The 25,319-nt window shown below is 41.8% G+C and overlaps 3 protein-coding genes across 3 annotated transcripts; 1 reads left to right on the forward strand and 2 right to left on the reverse strand.

Annotated features, from left to right (window-relative positions):
• Positions 1-6: 6 nt before the first annotated feature.
• Positions 7-1,078, reverse strand: pgpep1l (pyroglutamyl-peptidase I like). The gene is made up of 3 exons (XM_076089037.1): positions 772-1,078; positions 259-485; positions 7-185 (listed from the first exon to the last, which is right to left on the reverse strand). Exons 1-3 carry the CDS (start codon positions 910-912, stop codon positions 11-13), a joined length of 543 nt encoding a protein of 180 aa, XP_075945152.1. The 5' UTR covers positions 913-1,078; the 3' UTR covers positions 7-10.
• On the forward strand, positions 378-9,606 carry synm (synemin, intermediate filament protein). The gene is made up of 5 exons (XM_076089035.1): positions 378-508; positions 2,004-2,809; positions 3,977-4,101; positions 5,519-5,598; positions 5,801-9,606. Exons 2-5 carry the CDS (start codon positions 2,012-2,014, stop codon positions 7,834-7,836), a joined length of 3,039 nt encoding a protein of 1,012 aa, XP_075945150.1. The 5' UTR covers positions 378-508; positions 2,004-2,011; the 3' UTR covers positions 7,837-9,606.
• Positions 9,469-20,042, reverse strand: ttc23 (tetratricopeptide repeat domain 23). The gene is made up of 10 exons (XM_076089036.1): positions 18,070-20,042; positions 16,992-17,115; positions 16,538-16,694; positions 16,314-16,439; positions 12,957-13,128; positions 12,699-12,804; positions 12,264-12,391; positions 11,858-12,007; positions 10,121-10,203; positions 9,469-9,948 (listed from the first exon to the last, which is right to left on the reverse strand). Exons 1-10 carry the CDS (start codon positions 18,229-18,231, stop codon positions 9,834-9,836), a joined length of 1,323 nt encoding a protein of 440 aa, XP_075945151.1. The 5' UTR covers positions 18,232-20,042; the 3' UTR covers positions 9,469-9,833.
• Positions 20,043-25,319: the final 5,277 nt, after the last annotated feature.

Genomic DNA, 25,319 nt, shown 5'->3' on the forward strand with positions numbered 1-25,319 from the left:
CATCCTCTCTTCATGCTGATTCTAAAGGGTCCTCCAGCTGGTCCAGCATGGTGTGAATGAGGCTCTGCAGCAGAGGTACCAGTCTGTCAGCTGAGGTCAGGCTGCCAGATGAGGGCACGTGGATGAGGGCTGCTCTCCTCTGACCGTGGTACAGTGAGCAGTAATCAGCAAAATCACACAGGTACCTGAGAGGAGGGCGGAAAGCATTATCTCATATTGCTGAGTGTCTGTCATAACTGTGCAGGAGCAGACGCCTACCTGCCAGCATCTCTGGAATAAACGACATCCGTCCCTGCTTGTTGGAACCCTTTGGCGACAGCTCTCATGTTAACAGCTGAGTCCAGTTTCTCTGGTCCTCCTTCCACACAGCAGTGACTGTCAGGACAGAAGCCGCATACATCTTTGTCTCTGTATCCACTGTTCTTCCCTGTTTGCTCCAAAAAGACGACACTGGAACCTCTGGCTACGCCCAGATGTACTGCAAACTGGGACCACACCAACACAGAGGGTAATGTGAGATATTCACCTGTAATTCTGCATTTCAACAGTTAGTATCCCCACCAGGGCTGTAGATACCATTCAGGATGCTGAGGTCATCACCCCTGTAGTTTTTCTGGGAATTTGGGGATTTTACCAACTTTGATTTATTTGAACAAAATAAATAATAGTTTTTTTTTAAACCCAAATAATTAATAGTTTCACATTTAATTAGTTGGTTTCTGCTCTTTGAATCAAATGGCCCGGGTCTTGACATGAAGGCTATATTTTTACCTTTGGGTGAAGAGTTTGCCAAATCTCAGCAATGATTTGCAGAGTCTTAACATAACTCACTGGCACCTCCTTGATGGAAACATCAGTCTGCTCTCCCAATCCGACCAACTGCAAGCCCTTGAATAAAGACATATTAGACATGTAACAATAATGGGTTGGCTAGTTATTTTGTTTTTACAGACATTACCTGGGCTGCTTTCCAGCTGGTGTTCAATAAGAACTGTCGAAAAGGTCCAAAGCCTAATAGACGGGAGTTAAATGAGCGCCGGTTTGAAGAGTTCGTGTATTTAAAACTTACTACTTTACCTGTAACCACCACGATTTATTTTCCATTCATGACGCAGTAACAACGACACAGTCAGTAAGGAAAGATAGTTGTTACGCACTTCATATCAGCAGACTGAAAAACAACACGGCTTATTTTAGCTCCCGCAGCTCTGTTTTTGTCCGCTTAGTGGAGCTGTTCCCCGGCATTTAAAAGATGAGAAGTCCATGTGAAGGTGATGTATTCAGGTGAATTCTGACATCCAATACACAGGTCTAAAACAAGTTAATTTAATAAACCTGCTAATAAGACTGAACCGACGTTTCTTTTTCAAGTCATTTAAAAAAAAGTGCATTTACTCATATTTACTTGATACGTTTTATGATTAATTATTAGGCTACAATTACTAAAACACCCTTGATGTGTTCTTGTATTTGCATTCTTTTTTTATTCGCTACACTGTAGCAAAATGCAGAGACAAAACATGAATACATTAGGCAAAAATACGTATAAAACATTTTTATATTAAACGTCAGTAAAGAGAAACTATAGCCTCCAAAACAATCGTTTAGACCCGTGTCCTTTTTCCGTTTCCCCATCTCTTCATTTTATTTTACTACGTGACATATTTTTAGCATCAAGCTTACTTTTTTATTTTTTTTTAGTTCCAATCGCACAGTTGTATTCACCACATCCTTTGTTTTAGTCTGTTGTTTTGAGATTAGAGGGTTAATATTTCAGACAGCCCTTAAACGCAACATAACATCTGCCAGGGACACTGACGCGCTTGGGGCGATCCTGTGAGGCAGGACCCGCCCTCCTCCTCCTCCCCCTGCTGCACTTGTCAAAGGGCACTGATCGCAAATTGCATCACAGTCGTCCCCGCATACGCACACGCAAATGACACCGGGACAACCTGTCTGCTAGAGTATTAGGCTTTTTTTTTTAACTCTCTTTTTCTAATTAGATGCCACAATGTTGCCTTTCAAAAGAACTTTTGAGAGCGACAAACAGCAGCTGCAGGAGCTCAACAGCAGACTCGTCCAGTATCTTTCCAGAACGAAGCAGCTGGAGCAGGAAAATGCACATCTTATTACTGAAATAAATAAACTTAGACAGGGGAAGACGGCGGAATGGGAGCCGAAGTACAAGGGTGAGATGCGGGAGCTGAGGAGAATGGTGGGTCTGCTGTCGTTTGAGAAGTCCCAGGCCGAGATGGAGAGGGAGAAGCTATGGCGGGAGTTGCAGATGGTCCAGTCTCTGTGCAGCGAGCAGACCGGGGTGTGCAGGGACATCAGTGGCGAGCTGAAAGGCTACGAGAAGGAGCTTCAGCACGCTCACAAGGCCAACGGTGAACTCCAGCAGCGTTTATTTCAACTGGAGAACGAGTATAAATGCATGGAGGATGTGCACAGACAAGACAAGGATCGTCTGCGGCGTCAGGTGGAGTCCCGGGTGGTACCCATCATTACGCAAACTTATCGCGGGCCTCCGGTGGCCTCCATGGAGGAGGTGCAGGAGTATGCCCGCGGTCTGTCCGACAGGTGGATTGAGACCTATGAAATGTACCAGCTGAAGGTGGAAGATATGGAGCAGTCGGTTAAAAGCGACCAGGCGAGGCTGAGTGATCTGCAGAGGGAGAAGACGCTGTCTGCCTCGGAGTTGGGCAAATTACGCACGGAGGCGGAAAAACAAGGTCAGATTCAATCCCGTCTTGAAGAACAACTGATGCACATGCAGGAGAAATTCCGGGTGGACTTCAGTGAATATCAGGTGAGGAAAAGTCCAATATAAGCTAACAAGAGTAGGACAGCTCAGATTTATATTTCAGAGGGACTGAAGTGAAGCCAGAGTTTAGGGGATGTATTTGTATTTTAAGAAGTCCCAACATGCATATAATAAATATGATACAATTTTCAAAATATACAGGCAGAATAATCTTCCCTTTATCACACTGAGCCACGAAGGAGGGGGAGGCTGCTCCCTCTTGTCCCTGCCACACCCACTTTGCTTAGGTACTTATGCAGCTGCAGCTCTTGGGGGCTGATTGTTAAGGAGAAACAATAGTCCTTCACAATCTAGGCGGAAATTTCTCTCCGTAAGGACTGTGGCTTCAGCCCTTTCTAAAATTACACACATGCAGTAGATGTTGGTTCTGAAATTAATGCAACTCTCCCCACCCTCAATACATAACGACATTACCAACATGAGGTGGTGCCCGACAAGTTTGTGTGCCACATTTGACCTCCGTATAAAAGGATTGAGTAGCTTGATCAGCTATAACGACGTTCTACCTCCCCAGTACTGTAGCTGTTAGATTACACCAGCCACTTAAACCAATTAGCTGTCAGACTGACAAATCCTTATTAGCCTCCTACAGATGGAGCCCTTAGCAGGTCAGTCAACTACAAATGAATGCGCAGTAGGGATGTCTTTAATATTGGAACAACAAACACATTTCACACAGTTACGGTAAACCCCTGTGGTAAAATATAAGTGAGAATGACGTCTGTTTAAGTATATCACATGTTATTGAAAAAGGCTCGCGCACAAATTTACAGACGCAGTCACTGGATTAAGTCATTAAGTGGTCCAAATGATAAGTGCAGTCTGTTAGTGGGATCAGACTTGATTTTGACTAGAAGTGTTCAGCCAGTTTCTGCATTAGTAGTAAACACAAATACTATTCGGGGACTCAAAACAGAGAAAACACAGATTTACAAAGTGAACAAAACTGTAGGCTGCAGTACGATAACATGTGGTCACACACTTGGGTTGTTAACAAGGCATCGGAGTTATTACAGTATTTTCAGTTAAATAGCAGGGGGAAAAAAATATACATACCCAATGGACAGACCACAAGCTTGTGCTGTGTCTATTTGAAACTAACTGTGCGCAGAGTAAAAACGTATTGTTTTTCTTTTTCTTTCGTCCCTCCAGATGATTATCGAGCAGCTGGAGCACGAGAGGAATATGATGGCTGACGCTATTGCAGAAAAGATGCGAGAACATCAGCACCTTCTCCAGGTGAAGATGGATCTGGGCATGGAGGTGGCTTCCTACAGGTGATGAGCTTATTTAGTTTGTCCGTTGTCCAATCAAAACACATTCTTTTAAAACGCTCAGAGAAAATGCCACGGGAGCGTGATGACGTAGTATAAAGACTGAAAGAAACCACACAGGGTGGAAGAAAGTGGAGGTGGATGGGTCAAACAAACCAGGAGACTGGTGTTTGAGACTGGTATTTAGAAGTGATTTTTGTGATGTTTTCCATACTTGTGTTACCTTTTTATTAAGTTTCCGTAGTTAATTTCAGCACAACCATGATATTTTCCTTAGCCTAACTCAGCGGTTTTGTTGCTTAAACCTAGGTAAGTGTCGCTATGTTACGAGTTGTAATGAAAACGTGTTTGAAAGTACAGCCAGTACACTCTGGCTTTCAGTAAAAAGCTTTTCATGAATGAAAAAAGTTAGCTTAAATAGGTACATCCTCTCTTTTCAGCGATATTTTAATGCTTTGAGAAGAGATTACTGGACGAACCTGCCTCCCCCCACTGCCTAAATCTACTCTTTGCTTAATTAGTGATTTCAGTAAACACAGAAGCAATCTGCTGCTTCCTTCCTGTTGGTATGTCTGGCATGTCTTCATGCTCCTAACATAGCCAGATCACACAGGGTCACATACTAACAGACTATTTTTACTGAAAGGTATTTATAAAGCAGTTAATAAACATTCTGTATTTTCATGTTTGCAGGTACACTCCAGTTTTTTTAAGGAGTCCTTGTAACATAACTTCTTACCTCATATCACATCATTTTACTTTTAAACAGTTGAAGTTTTTCAGAGATCATTTTTTTTAAATTTGTATTAAGCCAATTCCGAGGAAGTTCTTGAGAAGACCATTTGTCTCGATGTGGTAGATTCTCCGCTGGCACATCTGGTGTGTTTTGAATTTTTGGAATAGACAGAATATTTTCGCAGAGACGTGGCAGCGGCATGTGTTTTTGTGTGTGTCACAAGTCAGCTTTTGCTTTGGGATTCTTAGGGAAGTGTGGACTGCCCTGTGTTGAAACAATTATTTTTAGGTCAGTCTTTGGGAAGGCAATCTCCGGAGAGGTTGTTCCTTTTTGAGGCACGCTGTTTTTCTGTTTTGTGTTTGTTGAAGCATGGCCAAGGAAAGGTGAGCCGCTAAAGCTAATTCTTTATTAGCCTACATGACAGAGGCTTTTTATGTTAAGTTTTAAATGATTACTACCTTATATGGCCTGGTGATGGGTTCATACCGTCTTGTAAGCCTGTTGCGTTGAGTTTGAAGGGGTTGACATGGCAGAGCTGAATGATGTACACCGTCTAGTGAGGTATTTGTCTTTGATCTTTTCTTTTCTATATATGGTAAAAAAAATTATTGTTGAAATAGGAAAATAACCAGTGATTTTATAATAGTCTTGAAATATATTTTGTCTTGTCTCTCGTTTGTTCAGGGCTCTCCTGGAAGGTGAGAGAGTGGATCTGCAAGATGCTCATAGGAGGGTGACCCAACATCAAAGAGAAAGAATAATAGGTACTGTATTTTAAATCATTCATTGTTGTAACATGAAGTGTAAATTGTAAAACTAGTTTCACAGTTTGATATTTAGCAGATAGTCAGATGAGAAGATCGATACGATGTTTCCATCTCTTGCCAAGAAAGCTAATAAGCTCATTTCCCAAAATGTCGAACTATTCATTTAAGTATCTACCTAATTATTAATTATCTGTCTCAGATATAAGGATGCCTGCCAAGCCCTACACTCCAAGAGCTTCCACCTTAACCACCAGACAACATATGGATATCAGGTACACGCCGCCGACTTCACACCTGAGAAGATCCCCTGTGCCTCCCTCTGGGTCCATAAGTCCCTCTAGGATCATTCCTATTTCAGTCGCAGCCAGAGATCGGCATCAGAGTCCTGCATCCAGAAGGGACATGATCTCATTCACCAAAGCTCGGGCTGCCACCTCTGCCCCTGCTGCCACCACCGCCAAAGATAAACAAACAGGCCAGAGTGAATACCAAACCAGACAACATGTTCAGAAAACAGCAGCAGAGGAGAAAACTGTGAAAATCAAACAGGCCTCTTGGGTAGAGAACCAAGTCAGTCCCATCAAGTCATCCGCTACTGAGACCAGATCAGTGAAAGTGGTGTCACCACCAATGATGAGACTGAGCAGGAAAACTGAGACAGAGAGCAAAAGGCAAGTGTCAGATGAACAAGAGAAAGATAATCTTTACGTTGGGGAGTTCAAAGATGAAGGAAAAACAGAGCCTACGATGGGCACAAGTGAGAAAAAGATATTCGATTCTGTGTCTCTAGAGGAGATCTTCCAGAAAGCGATGAGACCAGCAGGTTCGGAAGCTATGGTTTGCTCCTCGGGGGATTCAAAGGTAAGGTATCATGTGGAGAAAACTGAGGAAGAGGATGGAACGACTAAGACGCAGATCGTGTTGGAGTCCAAAATGGAGGAAGAGCTGGATTTTGAGGACCCTGCACTGGAAGAACTACTGAGCCATGGGGTTAAGAAGATGTCACTGGAAGACATCAAGTACACAGCAACAGGAAGCATGATCAAGAACCTGCTAAGTGACCTCCAGGTAAGCGAGAACCTGGAAAATAAGTCTGTCAATGTGGAAATCATCGAGGAACCGATGGAGTCTTACATTGATGAAGAGTTTGAGCTTGAGCGGAAATCCAGATCTGTTTTTTACGAGCCGTCCTCAACACATTACCAAATCGAGGAGCTAGAAAATATCCCTCATGGTGCTCAAGTTCAGAGGAGTGATGGTGATGCCATGAAAACCTCCATGACAGATACAGACCATCGCAAGGGTGGATCTGTACAAGTCCAAGAGGTTTCTAGAGAGAGTGAATCTTCATATTTCTCCCATGACCAAGGGCCTGACGAGTATTTCGTCTCCACACCAGATGATCATCTTTCTGAAACCGAGGAGGGTGGTGGCATCACCTCATATGGCCATTATGGTATCGTCGATGACCTGTCAGATGAGCGGTATTATCAAGATGAAGGTCTTCTCTCGAAAGGGGTGATTGTGGAGGAAAGTGAAGAGTACAAGTCAGGTGATCACTCGTTCGTCAAGGAGAGTTTCCCAGAGTGCATCATTGAAGAGGAGGTTTGCGTCTCCCCTGTAGTGCAGGAGTCGATGCTCGAGTTCCTGAGAGAGGACTCTTTGGAGCCCAAAGAGCAACTAAAGGGAGCTTTAGAGAAGCTCCAAGGCTCAGTGTCGGGTCCACTGAGGGAGGAGTTGGCCTTCCTCACAAAAGTGAATAGTGATGGTTCACAGGCTTTCAATGTCACAAAAGTGCAGCAGTCGAGTGACAACGGCACCATGACTATAGTTGCAGAGCTGAACACGTCTCAAAGTCTGGAAGACTCAGGGCTGCTGGAGGCAGGAGATGATCTATCTGAAGAGCAGATCATGGCAGCGCTCAGATCCTCTGAGAAAGCCTTCCAGGGCGGGGCAGGAGGAGGATACAGCTTCAGAGTCTCCAAAGAAGAGGATGTTGTGCAAGGTGAAGAGTTTGAAGGCTTCACCAAAGAAGGGTCTGCATCTGAAATCACTGAGAGGCAGATACAACTGGGGCCATCAGAGAAGTCCTTCACCTTTCAGATGGACGTACATGGCAGCCATGCTGAGCCCTCACAGCTAGAGCTGCAGCCTCACACCTTGGAAACCCCAGTTAAGATTTCTCAAGAGAAAAGAATTGCAACGGTTTACCTTGACAGTCCAACAGCTGATTAAAAAATAATTCGGTCCGAAATATTTTCACGGCCAAGTGCTTGCCAAGGTTACTTGTTAAAGTTTCACATTACAAAAGTTGTTCTAACGCAGCAGTCCACACACACACACACGCACACACACACACACGGTTTTCAGACACTACTAATGCTGTCAGCAGTAAAACATTGTATATCTAATTGATTTTGGTGCACTCTTCTGCTGAACCTACTTAAAGTGTGTCACCTACAACTTGGCGTACCTAACATGAGGCAAGCTAAATTGAGTTATTCAGTTAAAATAACCAGATTAACACTTTGTTGTGGTATTAATTGTGGCAGCACTGCTATTAGAACAGAGTGCAAACTAAAAATGGGATATTTTATGTTAGGATTGCGCCGGAATGTGTGTAACCTTTTTACAGCTTGCAGTTTATCTTAAGAGGTTTGTTTATTCTCTCTAGATTTCTCTATTTTTAATCATCACATCACGTGTTACAAGCCAACATATGACAGTTGGAGTCATGATGTGCTGTGCACTGTTCAAGATCGGGGCTTTCATTTTTCTTTTGACTTGGGCACTGCTGCCAAATATACATAGCTTTAGCATTTACTGTGTCCTGTAGCAGCAGCAGCATATAGTGAAGCTTGTAGCTGAGGACAGTATAGTCGGGATGGGGAAAAAAAGATGGTAATTTGTCTTAAGAAAGTTTAAAATACTGAAATCAAAGTGTAGTGCAGTAAATGTGGCACTTAAAGTGGTTTTTAAATAACCGGGTTATCAATGTAATCGATGTGAAACGTGTTTGTAAAATATGTATCTGTAAAGGGTATGTGTCCATACCACACATTTCTAATTTCTTCCGACGAGTAAAATTTAGATTTTGAACATAATTGAAAATGGTGAATTATACCATTTAGAACATCAAACAAGGCTTTTCAATTACAAAAGCCAATAGTGAGATGAAAGAGTGAACAGCAGTAGTGGAATCTTAAGGAACTGAAAGGATTCAGTGAAATATATAAATGACACCTGGTTTTGATGTACAGTATGTCTTGTCTAGATGCCCTGTTGCTGTTATCACAGTGTTGGCTGGAAGCATTCACCTTTACTGGAACATGGTGTCCATGACCGTGACTAATTTTGGATCATCAGCTTAGTGGTGTTGACTGTCCATTAGGGTTTGTTGTGTTGTGCACTAGTTGCAGAGGCAGAAATGGTCCACTATGCTTACAGGGTGGTTACATGTCTTGCACATTTAGTCTAAGTGGTTGCAACATGTACAATGTGTAACCATCGAGTAATGTATTTACTTGGCACTTTCACGTTTAAGAAATGTGCAGAAATGTAATGTTGGAACATTCATGTCATGCTTTTATAAATGTGTTAACTGTTAGAAATCTACTAAGTTAAACCTAAAATAAAGACGTTTCATTTAAGTGCCCAGATACAGCATGTTTCCATACGTTCTCATCTGCAAACTGCAGTAATTTAAACAAAAACCCTATTACATCAATGCATTTCAATTGTGGCTTAATAACAAATCTTACTTTACTGTATATGTATGTACAGAGTGTAATCTAGATAATGTGCAACATCCAGAAAGTATAAATACTTTGTAATGAGTCAAAGGTTCAATAAATATTGGTCACCATGGATAGGCCAACGTCATTGCTTTTATTAACATGTTTTTTGTTGAACACATGGTATTGTGCTTTTGTGAAAAACAAATCCAGCCCTTCTTTGGAAATTGATTAATATCTTAAAACGACAATTAAAACACATTGTTGGTAAGTTTTCTGAGTACGAGTATTTCTTTAAAGCTGACTTATGTTACCTGATGTACAAAATGACACAAGATCATGTACAAATGCCAGTGGACATAATTAGTGCAAATGAAGATGATTTTCAGCAGTGCATTATCTAACAGACTGTTACTGGCATTCAAAAATGAATGCCAGCAATTATTGGTCAAAACTTGCAAGATTATTGTACCGGCAAAATAAAAAAAAAAGAACATTTCAAGAGTCCGACATTGAGTTTCCATCATTGCCACTGCAGGGTTCAGCTGGAAGTGTGTGACGTTTTGTTTTCCTTCTCCCTTGCCTGTGTTGTCTCTCAGCCACCTCTGGTGCCCTACAAAACATACATTACATGGTCGCATTACTGAAACATGCACTCGTTTGTTATTTTTCAAATCATTTTATTACTGTAAAATACAACTAGTTGATTGAGAATTCATCACCAGGAGAATAAAATGTCTTAATATAATATAAAGTACAGTTTCATTATAGTTCAGCAGAATTACCGCGCCAGCATGTCCACCGCTTTCTGTGTAGCTTTCGTCTTCTTGTGCCGAGGACCGTACAACAAACTCTGGATCTCCAGGCACTAAAATAGAAAATAATATTAAAAATAAAACATAATGACAGCAGAGTGAGTGGTCAGTGGAAGACGAGAGGTGCAACTCATACTCAGAGGGGAATAAACACTTCCTAGCAGCATGTGAAGGCACTAAACATCCCAAAATAACCTCTGTTGCAGCCCAAGGTTTAGAGAACACCTGTGCTAACCACTCGGGAGTGTCGGGTCAACAAGGGAGACCCGACACACTAGATTTATTACGAGGACTCCAAATCAACAGCCCAGAAATCAGAGATGTAAGATGCGGCCTGAGCCATTTCCCCCCCTACAGTTAGCTTGGTCCTATCAAATGAGAGGAATGAGCAAATGGCTTCGCTCTATGACATGAGAAAATATTGCCTAATTTTAACATAATCCAGACAACTTTTAACCATAAACACATGTATTTGATAACACAGTGTGAGCATACAGTTGCGCAACAGACACGATAAAAGGCTGCCAATTCTGCAATCGTCATGAATAACAAGATGTGAAGAGAACTTTGTTAAAAGTAGGGAAAGAGTGAGCCAAACGTTTCCCTCCTCGCAAGGGAAAGTAAAACACACTGTAATCTGGAACAGATCCATTTGGCCTCCTGGATGTTTCCACTGTTGCTAAGGTTGATGTAATGGAAGGCCTTTTTCTCAGCAGCACTACAGAGGAAGGGGGAAATGTCAAGTGTATGGCTGTGTGTGTGCGCCATTGTTCTCCATGTTTTTTTTAGTATATCTGAAGTTCTGTATCTTTTGTATGAGTCAGGTTTCCTTTGGAAAAACAAAAGTTATTCAGTAATTGTGCAGATGGTGTCAGGATGACAGGAAAAAAGATGTCCTGCAGGCTCAGTGTCAGGGTACTTCAGAAAGGTTAGTTGGACGTGGTGTGGAGAGAGTGAGCCCTGATGCACTCTGTCAGTGGTACCCTCTCCGCTCTTAAATGTCATAACAAAACAACATAGCAACCGGGCTCCTTTACTTACAGGCATGTTATTACTTGTATGAAGAAACCCCCATTTACTGGTGTATTTTAGTATGTGTGATGGGCTGCAGAACTGAGCTGATACGGCCAAACGTGTGCAGTCATACTCTATGTGAACAAAAACACATTCCATAAGGAATAAAGTAAAACAGTAGCAGAAGAGGAACATGGTCAAATGAACTAAAAGGCTGCTGTTCTATCACTGCATGTGTGCTGAAAGACTAAGAACGTCACTTTTGTTTCAAAGGACATAATGGCATGCCTCACTAATTGGGGTCAGTGTCCCTTTAATTGACAGTAGTTAGCAAACTGTTGTTGTCCATCTGTCGGGCTCCATCCAGACTGAGGAAACACAAAGTCACCGTGTGTGATATTTTACACTCTGCACACTGCACCCTTCCAAGATTAGCATGCGACTCTGATCTTTAGGGAGGCGGGTTGAAATAGCTCACCTCAATCTGACAGGGACTCTTTGTGTGTTTATTTTGAACTGGCCTCTCACTGGTGTAGATGGACACACCCGCTGACTCCTGCCCTTTTAATAAACCCTCCCAAGTGCAGCACATTGACAGGGACAATGTCATCTCCATCATTTCTAATATGCTTTTACAAGTTGTAGCCAAGACGAACATTAGTTGTGCTGTTTGTGTTCTGTAACTTGTGATACCTTTCTCATGGTCCTGTGGGCCGGCGTCAGTCTGCCCTCACTCATCTCCACGCTTCCTAGAAGCTGAAGGGTGTCTGCTACCTCAGCACTCAGGTCACCAAAGGTAGATCTCTTTGTGGCGAGAGAAGCTTTCTGGATCTCCACACATCTCTGAAACGTTACATTGAAAACAGATAAGTCATCTCTCTCCATCAGTGGTGGGAGCCACATCCCGTTAAGCAGGTGAAATAAAATGCCCTGACAATCACAAACTCTGAGGGTGTTTCCATGGTGCAGCTCTCTAAACAAAAAGTCTGAAAATCTGCTTTGGGTTTCAAAATTACATGAGCAAAAATATGAGACTCTTTGCCTGGAGGAAATGACTGTAGTGGCATTGTCTGTAAGTGTGTGTGTGTGTGTTTGTAACCTCTTGCTGGCCACTGAGGAGGAGGAAACGGCAGAAATCATCCTGGGCCACGAGAAAGGCTGGATCCTGTGAACCTGCAGAGTTTTTATATGCACTGAGACTCTCCTCAAAGTAGCAGCCTGCAGATTCTACACCAGCATGGGAAAAACACACAAAATATGCAGGTTAACGTGTATAATATAAACGGCAATATGATTTTGAGATATAGTTCGTTTCCAGATGTGATGTTTTACAAAGCCACCATGAAGCATACATTTGTATTGAGACAGTTGACATGGGTGAATCATACTGACATGACTGAACCTCAACATGTCTTCAATGAGACTAGTCTGGTTTCCATAACGCCATCTTATAGAATTTCACATATAGAAAAATCCTAATTAACCCTTTGATGCATCTCGCACAGGCCTAGGCTGTGCCTGAGAATAAACTCACCATTGTGATGTGGCTCTGCAGCAGCAGAAAGGACGAGGGCCAGGCTGTGGGAGATCTGAGCCCCCTCTAGCTCCTCTGGGCTGTGACTCATAGCAATGGCATGGGCCTAGCAGAAACACCCACGTGAAATAAGGCAGATCACATATCACCAAATAAGAGCTGTGGGAACGTTACCTAACAACAAAGCCTGGCACCATCTCAAGAAGCCCTCGTGTGTGTATACAGCGTGTTGTGCTGTGTGAGTGACGTGCCCCTTGCCTTGGTGAGATGCTCTATGGCTCGGTCCAAATGACCTTTGTCCTGTTCGATGGCGGCCATGTCCCGATAGACCGAGCACGTCTTCTCTGGCTCGCCACAGTCCTTCAGCCGCTGCAGGGACTTCTCACACTGGTTTAAGGCCTCCTCTGGTCTGTTCTGTCTCCTATAGATCCTATAGAGCAGAAAGGACATATCAATGGAGAGACTGTCAGAGACGGAAAGACAAGAATTAAGAGGAGTCCAGGTCAGCCCACTATAGGAGGCAGCAGTAACAGTAATGGTTACAAAGTGTACCCTTCAAGTAGATTGTCTGCATCCCTGTGTTGAAAAACATTTGCTCTGCCAAAGTGTACTTGATTAATACTCTATAACCATTAAAGATGTTATAAGTAAAAAATGATATCTAATAACATTCTGTATTTAGAGCATCACTTGAGTACAGTATATACCCATAAGCCTGTTACTTCATTACCATGAGCCTGTTCTACATTACAGAAGTAACTGCTTGGTCTCTAGCCAAACCCAGATCCTGCAGAGTGGTGAAGGCTTTTGACTAATGGCTGCAGTTGAGGCCTGCAGACTATATTAGGGAGCGCTTGCACATTGCCCTTTTTAAATGGTTTGGGTTGCATCCTTTCACTAGTCTCTTAACTGTCTCCTCTGGGACTGAAGGTTACACTGCAACAACGTCACATCAACTACAATAAAACTCAATTTGTCACCCATCTCCAGATGTGTTGTTGCTACCAAGTGTCTTTGCTCTTTTAAAAGACGGTCACTTCCTTTCGTACTGTACTATTGGGTTGCTTGGGCCTCTACAGAGCAACAGGGTGGGTGCGTGGGGGAGAGAGGATGAGACGATGGCTGCAATAACCACAGCAAGGACTCTGGATCCCATCAGGCTTCTCTGCTAACAGCTTGAAACCATCTAATGGACTCTAAATTTAATTCAGCTCTCCAGTCAAGGGGGTGGCCTTTCTCAGAGGACGCGCCACTCACTGCTATACAACCTCTGGCTGTACATTGTTGTCACAGGAAACCCCTTCTCACAGTCTCCCACATCCACACTGAGCAGAGTATGTGTTATCGGAACAACAATTCACTTCAGGTCCTTTTAGGGCGGCAGCGATGGCTGAAGCAGAGCTACATTCCAGCATGTCTCGAGTCCTGCCATTCTGCCTGCATGGACAAACAGAGACAATACCGCTCTATCCTCTCATTCACTCTGCATCCCTACGCACTTCCAGGCAGGACGGTAAATATGCCACATCCCACTGAAATATACCAAGAGTCCACAGGGCAGGGAATTAATATAATTAAGGATTTGTAGATGTGTTGCCAAATGCGAGCCACACAGCCCTCTTTTGTAAGCATTTCCAGAGTTCGGAAAATGACACAGTAGGCCAAGCCTATAAGTGAAAACAGAGGGACAGAAACATAACAGCCTTCTCCGGCAAATCTGCGTGGTGCTTTAAACTGATGGCATTCTGATCGATGAGGCTTTTTATTGAGTGCCTCAGGAAGATGTCGGTAAAACACTATGGAGAAAAACACTGAACCACCTGATCAGTCTTGGGTAGTGATGTCATGGCCATTTACAACTAAATCCCTGCCACAGTAGCTATGCTGTGTGTTTATACTGTGACTGTGGATCAAGTCAACAGCATACTGTACATATACACAAGGAAAGGGGGACAGGGCATCTGATTACAACAACAGCACAAAGTTGGTGAACACAGAGTGCAATTCAATCGATATGTTGAATATGATAATTAAGGGTGGAGAGGATATGGAAGATTTTCAATTAATTTATCATTCTGAAATAATTAATCATTCTAAAAATGTTTCGTTAAATAAAATCTGTTGACTAAGATGTAGATTTACGGCAGCTGTTATAAAGAAGTGAAGAAAATAAATGATCTTAGCAGCCATGGCCAAGTCTGAGAATATGAGAACACACAGATTTAAACCTAACAATAAATATCCCATCTGGCTGATCAGCAGTGCACACCTTGAGTGTGAATCTAGAGCCGAGCAGAATGTTTGGACCGGGATCTAATGGAGAGCTGAGCGTACTTTATTGTTGCGGGCTTTGGTGGGAACATTACCCTCCATCACAACAGTGTTCACTGACAGAGCTTTAGAAGCACGCCAAATCCGTAGTCATCGCATAACAAAAGAGATTTAGCAAGCTTACACACCAGCCAGAGTCTGCACATTTTTTCAATTACACACGTCATGTCAACAAACTCTGACTCTCTGAAACAGACCAAGATGGCATTATTTACAAATTCCTATCGGTGTAGCTAACCTCAGCCACTGACAAGGCTCGCTATTATTGTTTCAATTTACCTAGCAACAGGATTTTCAAAACAATGGGTCATACATAAGCTCGGCTGCAAGATGGGGTCCCCTGTTAATATACTGCCACCCTACTACTGTCTTTGCTTGCATACTCCTTTATACGTTTTTTCGAACTAAAACTAAGATATTCAATTTAAACTTTGTGAGGTTGTCAAATGCTTTGAGGGAGACCGGCCTGTATTTTTTGTTGTTGTTTTTGCTTTTAGACATTAGCGGGCTGATCTCAACCCAGGTAAGACTATACTTTATTTACCGGTTATGCTGCTAACTTCACCCACAGTAATCTAAACTATGACAAGTAGCTGCTATTTTTATGTTGCCGGGCCACACAGTTCCTTTAACAGACTCTCCTAGGTGTGATGTCTGTGCTTGGTGTCTCCACCATGATCCACTTAGTCTTTAATCTTTTCCTGAGCATGTAATACTGCACTTGGGACCACTGTTGTCAATACCACCACCAGGTTACAAATGCATATTGTAAAATGGTAGACACAGATCAATAATGAGAGGAAAAATACCTCTCTTCCATCTGTGCCGAATGAAACCCAGCAGGTCTGTAAGCATCATTACAACACACCCACGCTGACTGCTGATTGGACAACAACAGGGGAAAATCCTGATTTTTTTAAGTTGTTGTAAGAGAACATAGGATACTGGTATTTTTAATAGCATAACCAAGTTGTGAAAGGTTGATTTCATGCCAATTGACGTGAATATGTCACCATCTTGTGGCCAAACTTAAATGTAAGGCACTGCATTTGAAATTAAAAGGGTTTGAGAAAAACAAATCCGTTAACAACTTCAAAACAAACGTAATGCCCTCCATGCTGTACTCTGGAAAGACCTGCCTTGTCACCTTTTAATTGGCAAAAGCACCAAGGTTGGCTCAGGTATTTATAGGCTACAAATGCTGCATTAAAGCCTTATTTTGACAACAGATCTGCTGTGTGCTGCTACTAAGACATTTCTTGAATAATGTTTCCCCAACTGAACCTGGATAGACCAGCGGAGATTTCCAGCTCAGTCTTCATCTTCTCTTCCTGGTTGATGCCACTGAGTTGATGAAGCTCCTCAAGAACTTGTTCTGCTTCCAGAAAAGAGGATTCTGCCTCCTCAAGAGTAGAGAAGAGTCAAGGAACTTTTCAGCTTGGTTATTTGAGTAAATACTTCTATTAAAATCGCATGCATTACTGTAAAACATATCATGGCAAGGATATTTGGCTGTAAGCAGTGAAGCGCCTCCCTGGGTGAGGTGTACGTTCAGGAGACACATAAGAACCTCGAGCTTTTCACCTCTGCAGGAGGAGATGGAGGAGCAGAAAGGCAGCAGCTCTCTGGCCAGAGCTGAGTGCTCCTGGGCCTGCAGTCCCCAGCCTCAGGGAACAAAGAACCATGATTGTGTGTAAACCGCATCTTAACATTAACAATCCTTTCATTTTAGCTGGGCCATACTGAAGCAAAGAGCAAAGTAAAACTACATGTACAATTACAAATAGAAGCTTAATCTCTATAACACATACTACAGCTACATGGATTTATCATACTAGGCTAAAGTGTGTGTCAGTTTTTAATAAAATTGTCTGAAACTTTTTAGTTTAGTAACAACAGGTTCCTGCATTTCATAATATGCAGTTTTACAATGTGCTCACAGTATTATCTTTATAACAGTACCTTTGAACTGGAGATATGCTTTAGCCAGTCTGGCATGGGCCTGGGCCAGTTTCAGATGTCCGTCCCCATATACCAGCCTACACAGAGCCGCACAACGCACCAGGTCCTGAATGCAGCCATCAAACTGAGCAGACACAGTAAATAACTTTCAGGATCACTTCTCTTGATTAACCCACTGTGCCATGTATCAAAACCCATATCAATAACACATCTGTGTTACACTTTAGAGCTTAGATTAGCATTTAGAAACTAATGTCAATCATTTACCTGCCGGGGTGTCGACCTTAGTGAAAACTGTATGTTTGAAGACGGGTTAATTTGAGTGTGTTTACAGCTGAAACGATAAGTCAATTTATTGATTAGTCGACCAACGGAAAACGAATTGCCTATAAATTTGATTATCAATTGATTGTTTGTAGAAATAGACAGCAATCACCGGTTCCAGCTTCTTGAGTTTTGAGGATTTACTTTTCTTATATCATTATGAACTGAATATATTTGTGTTTTGGCATGTTGGTCAGACAAAACAAGCTACCTGGAGAAATATTTTTTGTCTAATGGAAATTATGATGGACATTTTTTTTTTTACTATTCACTGATATTTTATTGAAAAAAATCAATAAACTAGAAAACTTTTTCAATTTTTTAAGTTGATTCAATTTTTTTTTTAAGTTGAACTATTTAATTTTATAAATTTAAGTTGATTCAATTCAATTTCTTAAATATTCGAAGTTTTTTATTTTTTAATTGTTTACATTTGTTTACATTTTTTTTACAATTTTTTTACAAAATGTTGATTCATATTTTTTTTATTTTGTAATTTTGTAAATGTAATTTTTTTTACATTTTCAGCAGTTCAGTTTAATGCTTTTAGCCTTCAACATTTTTCAGACAGGTAGTCTCCCATTTCTGTATTTTCAGCAATTGTTTTGCGATTCATTACAGCGTTCAGCATTCCAACGCATTTTCTGCAGCAAACGCATTTTCTAGTTATTAATTGCAGCCTTATTAGTGCATTCATCTTCATGAATATGCATCTGCACAAATACCTCCAAAATGAATTTGTGACTGTACCCACCTCTTTGTTGTCCTCACGGGCCTGAGCTCGGTGGTCAAAGTATTTGAGCTTTTCTTCAGGTGCCATCATAATAAATTCCCTCTGAGCATATCCTGTCTGAGGGGAACTCAACACTGAGTAACATGGAGGAGATGCATTCACGCCTCTGCTGGTGCTTCCCATGCTTTCAGGGGATCTACAAGTTCGATCAAACAAGGTAGGTCAGTGCATTTTTGAAAAGGTGGATGTATTTGAGGAAAACACTTATTTTTTATATCTGTGAAGCTCCTGAAAACCTACAAAGATAAGATACAGATCGGGACACAGTTAATACAGTTATAATACTATGTTTGTCTTCATCTTCTGTTCAGTGGGTTAGTACCATCAACATCTACCTTCACTGGTCAGTGGATTAAACTGAATGTTAGAAAGAAGAAATCACTCACTCGGCCGTACACTCGGAGGAACTGGCTCGTGTTCTGGTCTTTGAGTGAACATCAGCCATTCTAACAATCTCTGACAATCAATGACTTTGTGTTCTCTCCGTTTTTGTTGTGGTTACTCTTCGCCTGCTACTCTATCTAGCGTACGCGGAGCGTAATTTACGTGCCCACAGTCAGCGACGCTTTCTGTCTGTTTTACCGAAAATACTACCGTACCTTAGTTTATGGTACGTGAAATGTGACTCGAAGTATTTCACCTACAGGAGCTAGTCTCTTAGACACTGTTGTGGACTGAGATATTGTTGCGGAAGAGTTTCCATCTGCAGAAATGCCTTTCCATAAGGTAACGTACATTTACGCTGCGTAAAGAAGAAAGTGGGGTGCATTCAAGAGCCACGATGTTCTTAAAAAGTACAATTAACGCTTTAATTGACTTTGCAGCAGTGAAGCACAACAAATGGCATGATGAGGGCCTTATGGCAGGGCTTTACTGCCTGATGTTTAGGTCCTGTCTTTAAAGGGGCCACTGTGTAAAAATCTAGTTTCAAAAGCTTCATTTTAAGGTTTTGTTGGTATATGTTGCAAATTCCTTAATTAATGTGTGCTAATCAAGTTAATACACAATAAGCTACCTGGGGCCAGGTAGTACTCCTGCATAGAATCAACAGTTCATAATACACAGAGGAGGGGGTTAATGGTGGGTTAACAGTGGCTTATCATCTTAATATGGCCCCAGGGCCCCCAAGCTGGTTGACTTTCATTACTGAAACGCCATGAAATCTAAAGTATTTAAAACAAGGTAGAAACCTCATTAAGTCAGGCTTTTTCCTGGTATTGTTCAAATTCACGTGAGAACTCTTCCCGTTTTGAACATATGAATTGTAGTATTCTTATATGTCCACAAGATGTCAGTAGAGTAATACAAGAGCCCCAGTCCCAGATATACTGTAGTTTTTAATGTTGTGCTCAAGGGAGTTTATCATTTTGAGGGATTATAATATTGTTTTGCTCTTTTAAGAAGTGATGGCTGGGATGTTGGCCTCTCCTTAGGGCACACTTCAAAGTGTTTCAACTGGCAATATGAAAACCCCAGGGCCGCTGTTATTTTTTCTTCTTCAGTGTTATCCAAACTGTGTCCTCCGTGCTCATCAGACCATTTAGTTTATGTTTTCTCAGACCTTCCTGTTGTCACCTACTCATGCCAGCCGTCTACAAAATAATAAAGCCTCAATGTAATTTTTCTTGTAAAAAATGTTATGATGCCAAATCCAAAGCATCATCACGAATAGAAGAAAAACATGCAACATTGTCGGAGAATCAAAACCATAGATGACTGTAACAATGACCGGTTGTACAGCGTTAGCTGCTAATAGCTCATTAGTTTTAATGGGTGGGTGCTAATTGGACTGAAGTTATTGAAGTGCACCCGGTTTAGAGGTGTCACTCAAAATGGTAAACAATGAACCTGGAAGCGTCAAGAAGAAGTTTTGTAACCTTTAGTAAAACGGCACATTTTCCTACAGTGCTTTCTAATTGGCTGTGGTTTCCTGAATCTACACCAAAAAAAAGTATTTTATCCAAATCCGCTTCAAATGAAACCGATTAAATCTTCTACATGGCAACATGCTTTCCCCTCTTTTAATTACTTCAAGGAGTTTATGATTTATTTCAGTGCTGCACAATGTTCATTCATTTTATAATGTGCATATACAATTTAGTAATTAAGTATAGATCTGAACTATAGATGAGGATGAAGAAATGGAAAGCTTTTCAGGATTGAAAGAAAATATTGTCTAAAAAATACAGATAAGGAATACTTGTTCCACATCGTTCTGTACTTTCATAGACCTAAATGCTATATGTGCCAATTTAGCAAGAAGAGGAAATGTACATTTCCTTGTGAAAATATCCTTTCTTACATCAGCTCCCAAAATCCTTGCCAAATAAACAAGAAGTAACGTCTCTGTGGCTGCTTTGAGAAATTGGTCTCTGGAGAGAGCTTTCTAGGTTAATTTATTCTGTATCGGGCTGGGAGTATGTTTACTGTCACCACTTTTAAACTCGGGGCAGGGCACATTTTGTGTGCAAGACTGCCTAAGATAACTTCTTATGGCTCCTTGGGATGGCTGCTGCCGGTTGATTCTGGCAGGCCATGAGACAACCAGTTTATTTGTTTGTTTGTCCCGTGAGTTTTTGGCTGGCCGTTCAGGGCTCTGTTTGGCCCCGGTCCCTGTTGAGCTTCTATTTCTGAAACCCAAGTGGCTCTTAATGAAGCTCGTAGGGTTGGCATGGGCCCTCAGCAAACGCAGGCCTGATCAGACCCTTCTTCTTCTGCCTTGGCAGCCACACTCCATTTGCTCCCTCTGGCTTCCTAATTTAGTAACGGTGGGTAAAAATATGTGCTAACGAACAAGGTCTGGTATGTCAGGCTGGCGTCCAGAGAAGAGGGAGAGAGGGGAGGGGGGGGGGGGGGTGAGGAGAGGAGGGTGTGTGTGTGTGTGTGTGTGCTGTTTTCACAGCAGGGACCCAGTCACTCAGACCTCGCTAGAGTCACTCAGACCTCGCTGACATCTGTGTGTTTGCGTGTATGTGTAGACGTTCAAGGGAGCGTGTGGGGGTGGATGATGAGAGGTGGAGGGTGAGCACTTAAAATTTCTCACCCTTGCCAAACCCCTCTAATCATTCTTCTGTTTTATTCCAACGACACTGTGAGGCTGTATGGTGTACAGTGCAAATGGAGATTTTATTGAAATATGATGCATTTTTCGTCTTAAGTTACTATCTAATGGTGTTTTACACACTGTCTGCAGTTTTCAGAGTCTGGCTAAAGGAGGCTAGCATCTGTAAGTGACATGCTTTTAAAGTTGCAATTTAGGCACCATAGCGTATCATGTAACGTGGTGTTTTTGGTTATTTTAAGCCCAACTGTTACCTTCTCTCAGTGAAACATTAAAGTGGAAAAGCAGCAGCAGCAGCAGTTGGTCACGCTAGCTGGTGTTGCACGCGCTGTTTTTAAATATCCTCTCTACAGAACTGCAGTCACATCTACTACTTTTGAAACAGTTTTCTAATAAGGCATACTTTTATAAATGCCATTTGTTAGAAGAACCTTTGCGTTGCAGGGTTTTTAAATCTTTGAACTTCTTAACAAGAGTGGGCAAACACATACATGGTGACACATGAATAGTTTTTTGACTGTTTTTTCTTTTGGCTGGTGTGTATCCTCTGTTTAACTTGCGTACATTCTGTAGAAGAGCTTCAGAGAATCCAGACCATCAGATATTACTTAAAAACTATGACACCTAAAAGCCATGACACCTCAGTGAACATTTTGAGTTTTAATCATCTGATTTTGAGCGGATGTATATATTGCTCACTGCAAATTATTTCTGTTCAGCCTCTGTAAGTGCTTACTGGATCTGTAAGGAAACCCTTTTACATGAGAGCTACAGAGCTTCCTGATTCAACTCTATGTATACATAGGTTTAGCTACAAACCATGCATGCAGCGGAAGAAAAACATGTTTTTAATGTATGTTTACCCTATTCACCTCAGACTTTCAAAGTTCTCCATTTTCCATGGACCTGTTCCAACAAACATTAACGGTGAATAACTTTATTGAAGCATTTTCGGTGAAAGAAACAGGAGAAGTGGTTCCAGTCAACTTTTTTTGTGGTCATTCAATGGCTCTGAATAGTTTATTCTGAAAAAACGTTTTCTCTTTAAAACGACAGGCCTGCTTTGAAATGACACCGAAGTGTTGGCTCTTAAAAAAACAATACAGTGTCATGGTAAATTGAGCTTTTAATTCTTTGTTTGGGAGCTTAGAGCGCCCACTGCCCGAGTCTGTGCTTGCAATTACTCCATTTTCATCCGTCAAGACACTCGACCATCGAAATCTGCCCTTGAGCACTTCATCACTTGCCCTTCCTGTTCACAGTTTAAGAGGCTCGTGGTAACCTTGTCAACTTCACTTGTAAAACCAAAGCTTAAGATGAAAAGAGAAAACCTCTTTGTCTGTTGGAAGGCAGCACCAGCAGAAGCTCTAAAGTTACAGGAAGGAAAACAGCTGCTCGATTTAATAGAAAATAATAACATGATACAACTAATTGCACAGAGAGTTTGGGGGGAATTCCCTCAAACTGTGCCCTGAACCTTTGCCACACAACTGCGCGGTCACAGACGGGCCAGGTAACAAACCACACCGCCAGCTTGTGCAGGAACAGTGTGATCGACATGCAGCACGACTCCTACCGTGCATGATGATTGAATACTCATGCATCATTATGGGTTTGAAGGCACAAAATGTGTGTTTCATAATGTTGTAGTTTGATATGAGTCTCGATAAAATAATAGAAAATGTCATACATTTGCAAAACTCTTGTTGGAGCTATTGTATCAGTTTTTTAAAGACAGCATTTGTTGTTTGATTGTTCCCAGTAGTAATGGTCTAACAAGGCAATTGAGACCAGTTATCATTATGTCTTGACGAACAACTCCACCCAGCTAAGTGCTTTACCTCTTAACAAGAAGAGCAAGAAAGCAATTTATGGATCCACTTCTCAGATAAACACACAAGCTCTGCCCTGTTTGGAGTCGTTTGTGCTCGTCAGATATGTCACAGTTATTTGTTAGTACCACAAAGTAGCACCTACCTTTTTTATACAGCTGTCCCCACTTCCTGTGTTAGTTAACCCACAGACACCCACCACTCTGGAATGAACATCAGCCCCTATCATAACAAATAGTGTTTAGACTAGGAACTGACAGTAGTAGACAGTATTTAATGTGATATGTTTTCTATAGTCTTTTAGATAATTAAAGAAAAAAAATGTAATTGCTCTTTATCCCAGCTATTATAGCAATTCTGGAGTTCATAAAGTACACCACTACCTGTATAACACTTTCAGATATTCCTGCTTTATCTTTGAGTTCAACACAGTGCATTTATTTTCAAATCAAATTCCAAATTTGGTGAAAACAGGCACATTTCTATAGCTGTAAAATTGTACGAGTGGTTTACCACTTTAACAAAGTTATCCGAGTCTGACTCACAGCTACTACGCCAATGTCTTCACAGCTGCTGCACTTCAGATAAAGCATGTTATTTGCACAAAGAATAAGAAATGTGTTTCAGTGCCGTAATCAAAGTATTTGTGCAAGTAATGCCGCTGTAAAGAAGAAGAAGAAGAAACAAAGCCAGGCACTTAAGCCAGGCACCCCTTCCTTTGAACTGACTGAAGCTGTCCACAGCAAAGACATGATAGTCACAGTGCGATGAGATAAGCTCTCTTTCCATGCAGCAGCATCGCTCCATGCCAGTGCTTTGTTTAACAATAGTTTTGAATTCGAATGTGAATTGTTCTCTGCTACGGCAGAGACTTAGAATGGCTTAAACTTGTGTTTATCCTTACCCAAACCGTGGCCTAATTTGAAGCATATGCAGAAAACAAATCTACTATTGTTTCACCACTAAATCTTCTTCTCTCCTTTCTATTCAATGTCAAAATCAAAGATTACGGAGAGCTTTGGAGGTGATATATTGCCATTCTTTGTTTAGACAATGGCACACTAAACCAATAACTGTGTTTTGTGTGCTGACAGCGTGTACGTCCTTTCATAATTGCAGTTTTAGCAGCACTGTGACAGGGAGATATGTGTATGGGGGAGTTTCATCTTCTTCCAATGGCCCTGCAATCAAGCTTTAGCTGCTAAAACATGGATCAGCAACTGTTTGCCAGACATTTTCAAAATGATGTAGAGGGGTTTGTCTGTAACTCTGGCCCCTCAAACACTCAAACACAAAGATAGCGCTGCCAAGGACATCCCTCCAAATGATGAGAGAATGGTGCAGCTCCTTGTCTTTGGTACACTGTAGTCCAGCCTTGTACCCCCTTGTATCACCTTGTAGGCAACCAGGGGAAACGTCTGCAAGTTGCCCATTCGCTCACTCGGTGCTGCAAATCACAGTTAATTGTGCTACAGGGGGGTCCAGCATAAGCACCTTTCACCTGCTTCTTTAACTATATGTGTAAAATGTACATTTTTTGTCCAGGAAAAAAGAGAAACAAAGAACCACTCTTTCAGCTTTTGCAGTTATGTATATGAACTTTAGGTTGTTTTTCCATCTCATCGTAACATATAATCTGTGATGCACATTAAATGTCCAATTATTCAACCAGTAATATTTCAAAGGACTTTTTCTGATATCATGAAGAGAAAACTTGGTGAATATGGCACTTTTGTGTGGTCACTTTGAGCAGAAAATTGATGCCTTCTGCTTAAAGCTGAAATGAATCACTCACGTTTGAGACTTGGCCAAACCGCACATGTAACCCCTACCCCTATGCATACACTTCCAAAACCAATGGAAGCCATGGGAATACGAATATCAAAAGCGGGGTTTTGTCACTTACCTTTGACTATGAATGTGAATGAGAGGCAAAATGTCTGCCTGTGGTTCTTTGACCTTTGTGGCTCCTCTGCTGACTTGGTTCAGGTAAGTGCAGGTTGTGTGATGCAGTGGTATTAATAATGGAAGAAAGGCAACCCCCTCCCTCTGGCTGCTATGTGGGTCAGAGGAGGCTCTCGGTGGATGGGAGAGATTGATGAAGAGCACCAGGGAGAGCGTCGGAGCGCCTACCTCACAGCGTTGCAACCCGAGCCGCTCCCCCTGCACTTGTTCAGAGGCCCCCCCCTCCCGAGCTGCACCGCCTGGCGCTCTTTAAATGACCTTCAAATAATTTTTCGGGGGCTCCAAACCATTCCGGGTCCCTCCTGGAAGGATGGTGGTGTCTTGTTCTCGCTCTCTATCTCTGCTTTTTCTTT

Source organism: Anarhichas minor, unplaced genomic scaffold, assembly GCF_050575085.1.
Source record: "Anarhichas minor isolate MPS153535 unplaced genomic scaffold, ASM5057508v1 ptg000011l, whole genome shotgun sequence".
Classification (NCBI taxonomy): domain Eukaryota; kingdom Metazoa; phylum Chordata; class Actinopteri; order Perciformes; family Anarhichadidae; genus Anarhichas; species Anarhichas minor.

Coding starts and splice junctions, on each gene's coding strand:
- synm (XM_076089035.1), top strand. CDS start 2,012: ATGTTGCCTTTCAAAAGAACTTTTGAGAGCGACAAACAGCAGCTGCAG. Junction 2,810..3,976: donor TGGACTTCAGTGAATATCAG/GTGAGGAAAAGT, acceptor TCGTCCCTCCAG/ATGATTATCGAGCAGCTGGA. Junction 4,102..5,518: donor ATGGAGGTGGCTTCCTACAG/GTGATGAGCTTA, acceptor TCGTTTGTTCAG/GGCTCTCCTGGAAGGTGAGA.
- ttc23 (XM_076089036.1), bottom strand. CDS start 18,231: ATGGGAAGCACCAGCAGAGGCGTGAATGCATCTCCTCCATGTTACTCA. Junction 12,392..12,698: donor TGCAGAGCCACATCACAATG/GTGAGTTTATTC, acceptor ATGCTGGTGTAG/AATCTGCAGGCTGCTACTTT. Junction 9,949..10,120: donor GCGGTGGACATGCTGGCGCG/GTAATTCTGCTG, acceptor TATGTTTTGTAG/GGCACCAGAGGTGGCTGAGA.
- pgpep1l (XM_076089037.1), bottom strand. CDS start 912: ATGTCTAATATGTCTTTATTCAAGGGCTTGCAGTTGGTCGGATTGGGA. Junction 486..771: donor GGCAAACTCTTCACCCAAAG/GTAAAAATATAG, acceptor GTGTGGTCCCAG/TTTGCAGTACATCTGGGCGT. Junction 186..258: donor TATTCCAGAGATGCTGGCAG/GTAGGCGTCTGC, acceptor CCCTCCTCTCAG/GTACCTGTGTGATTTTGCTG.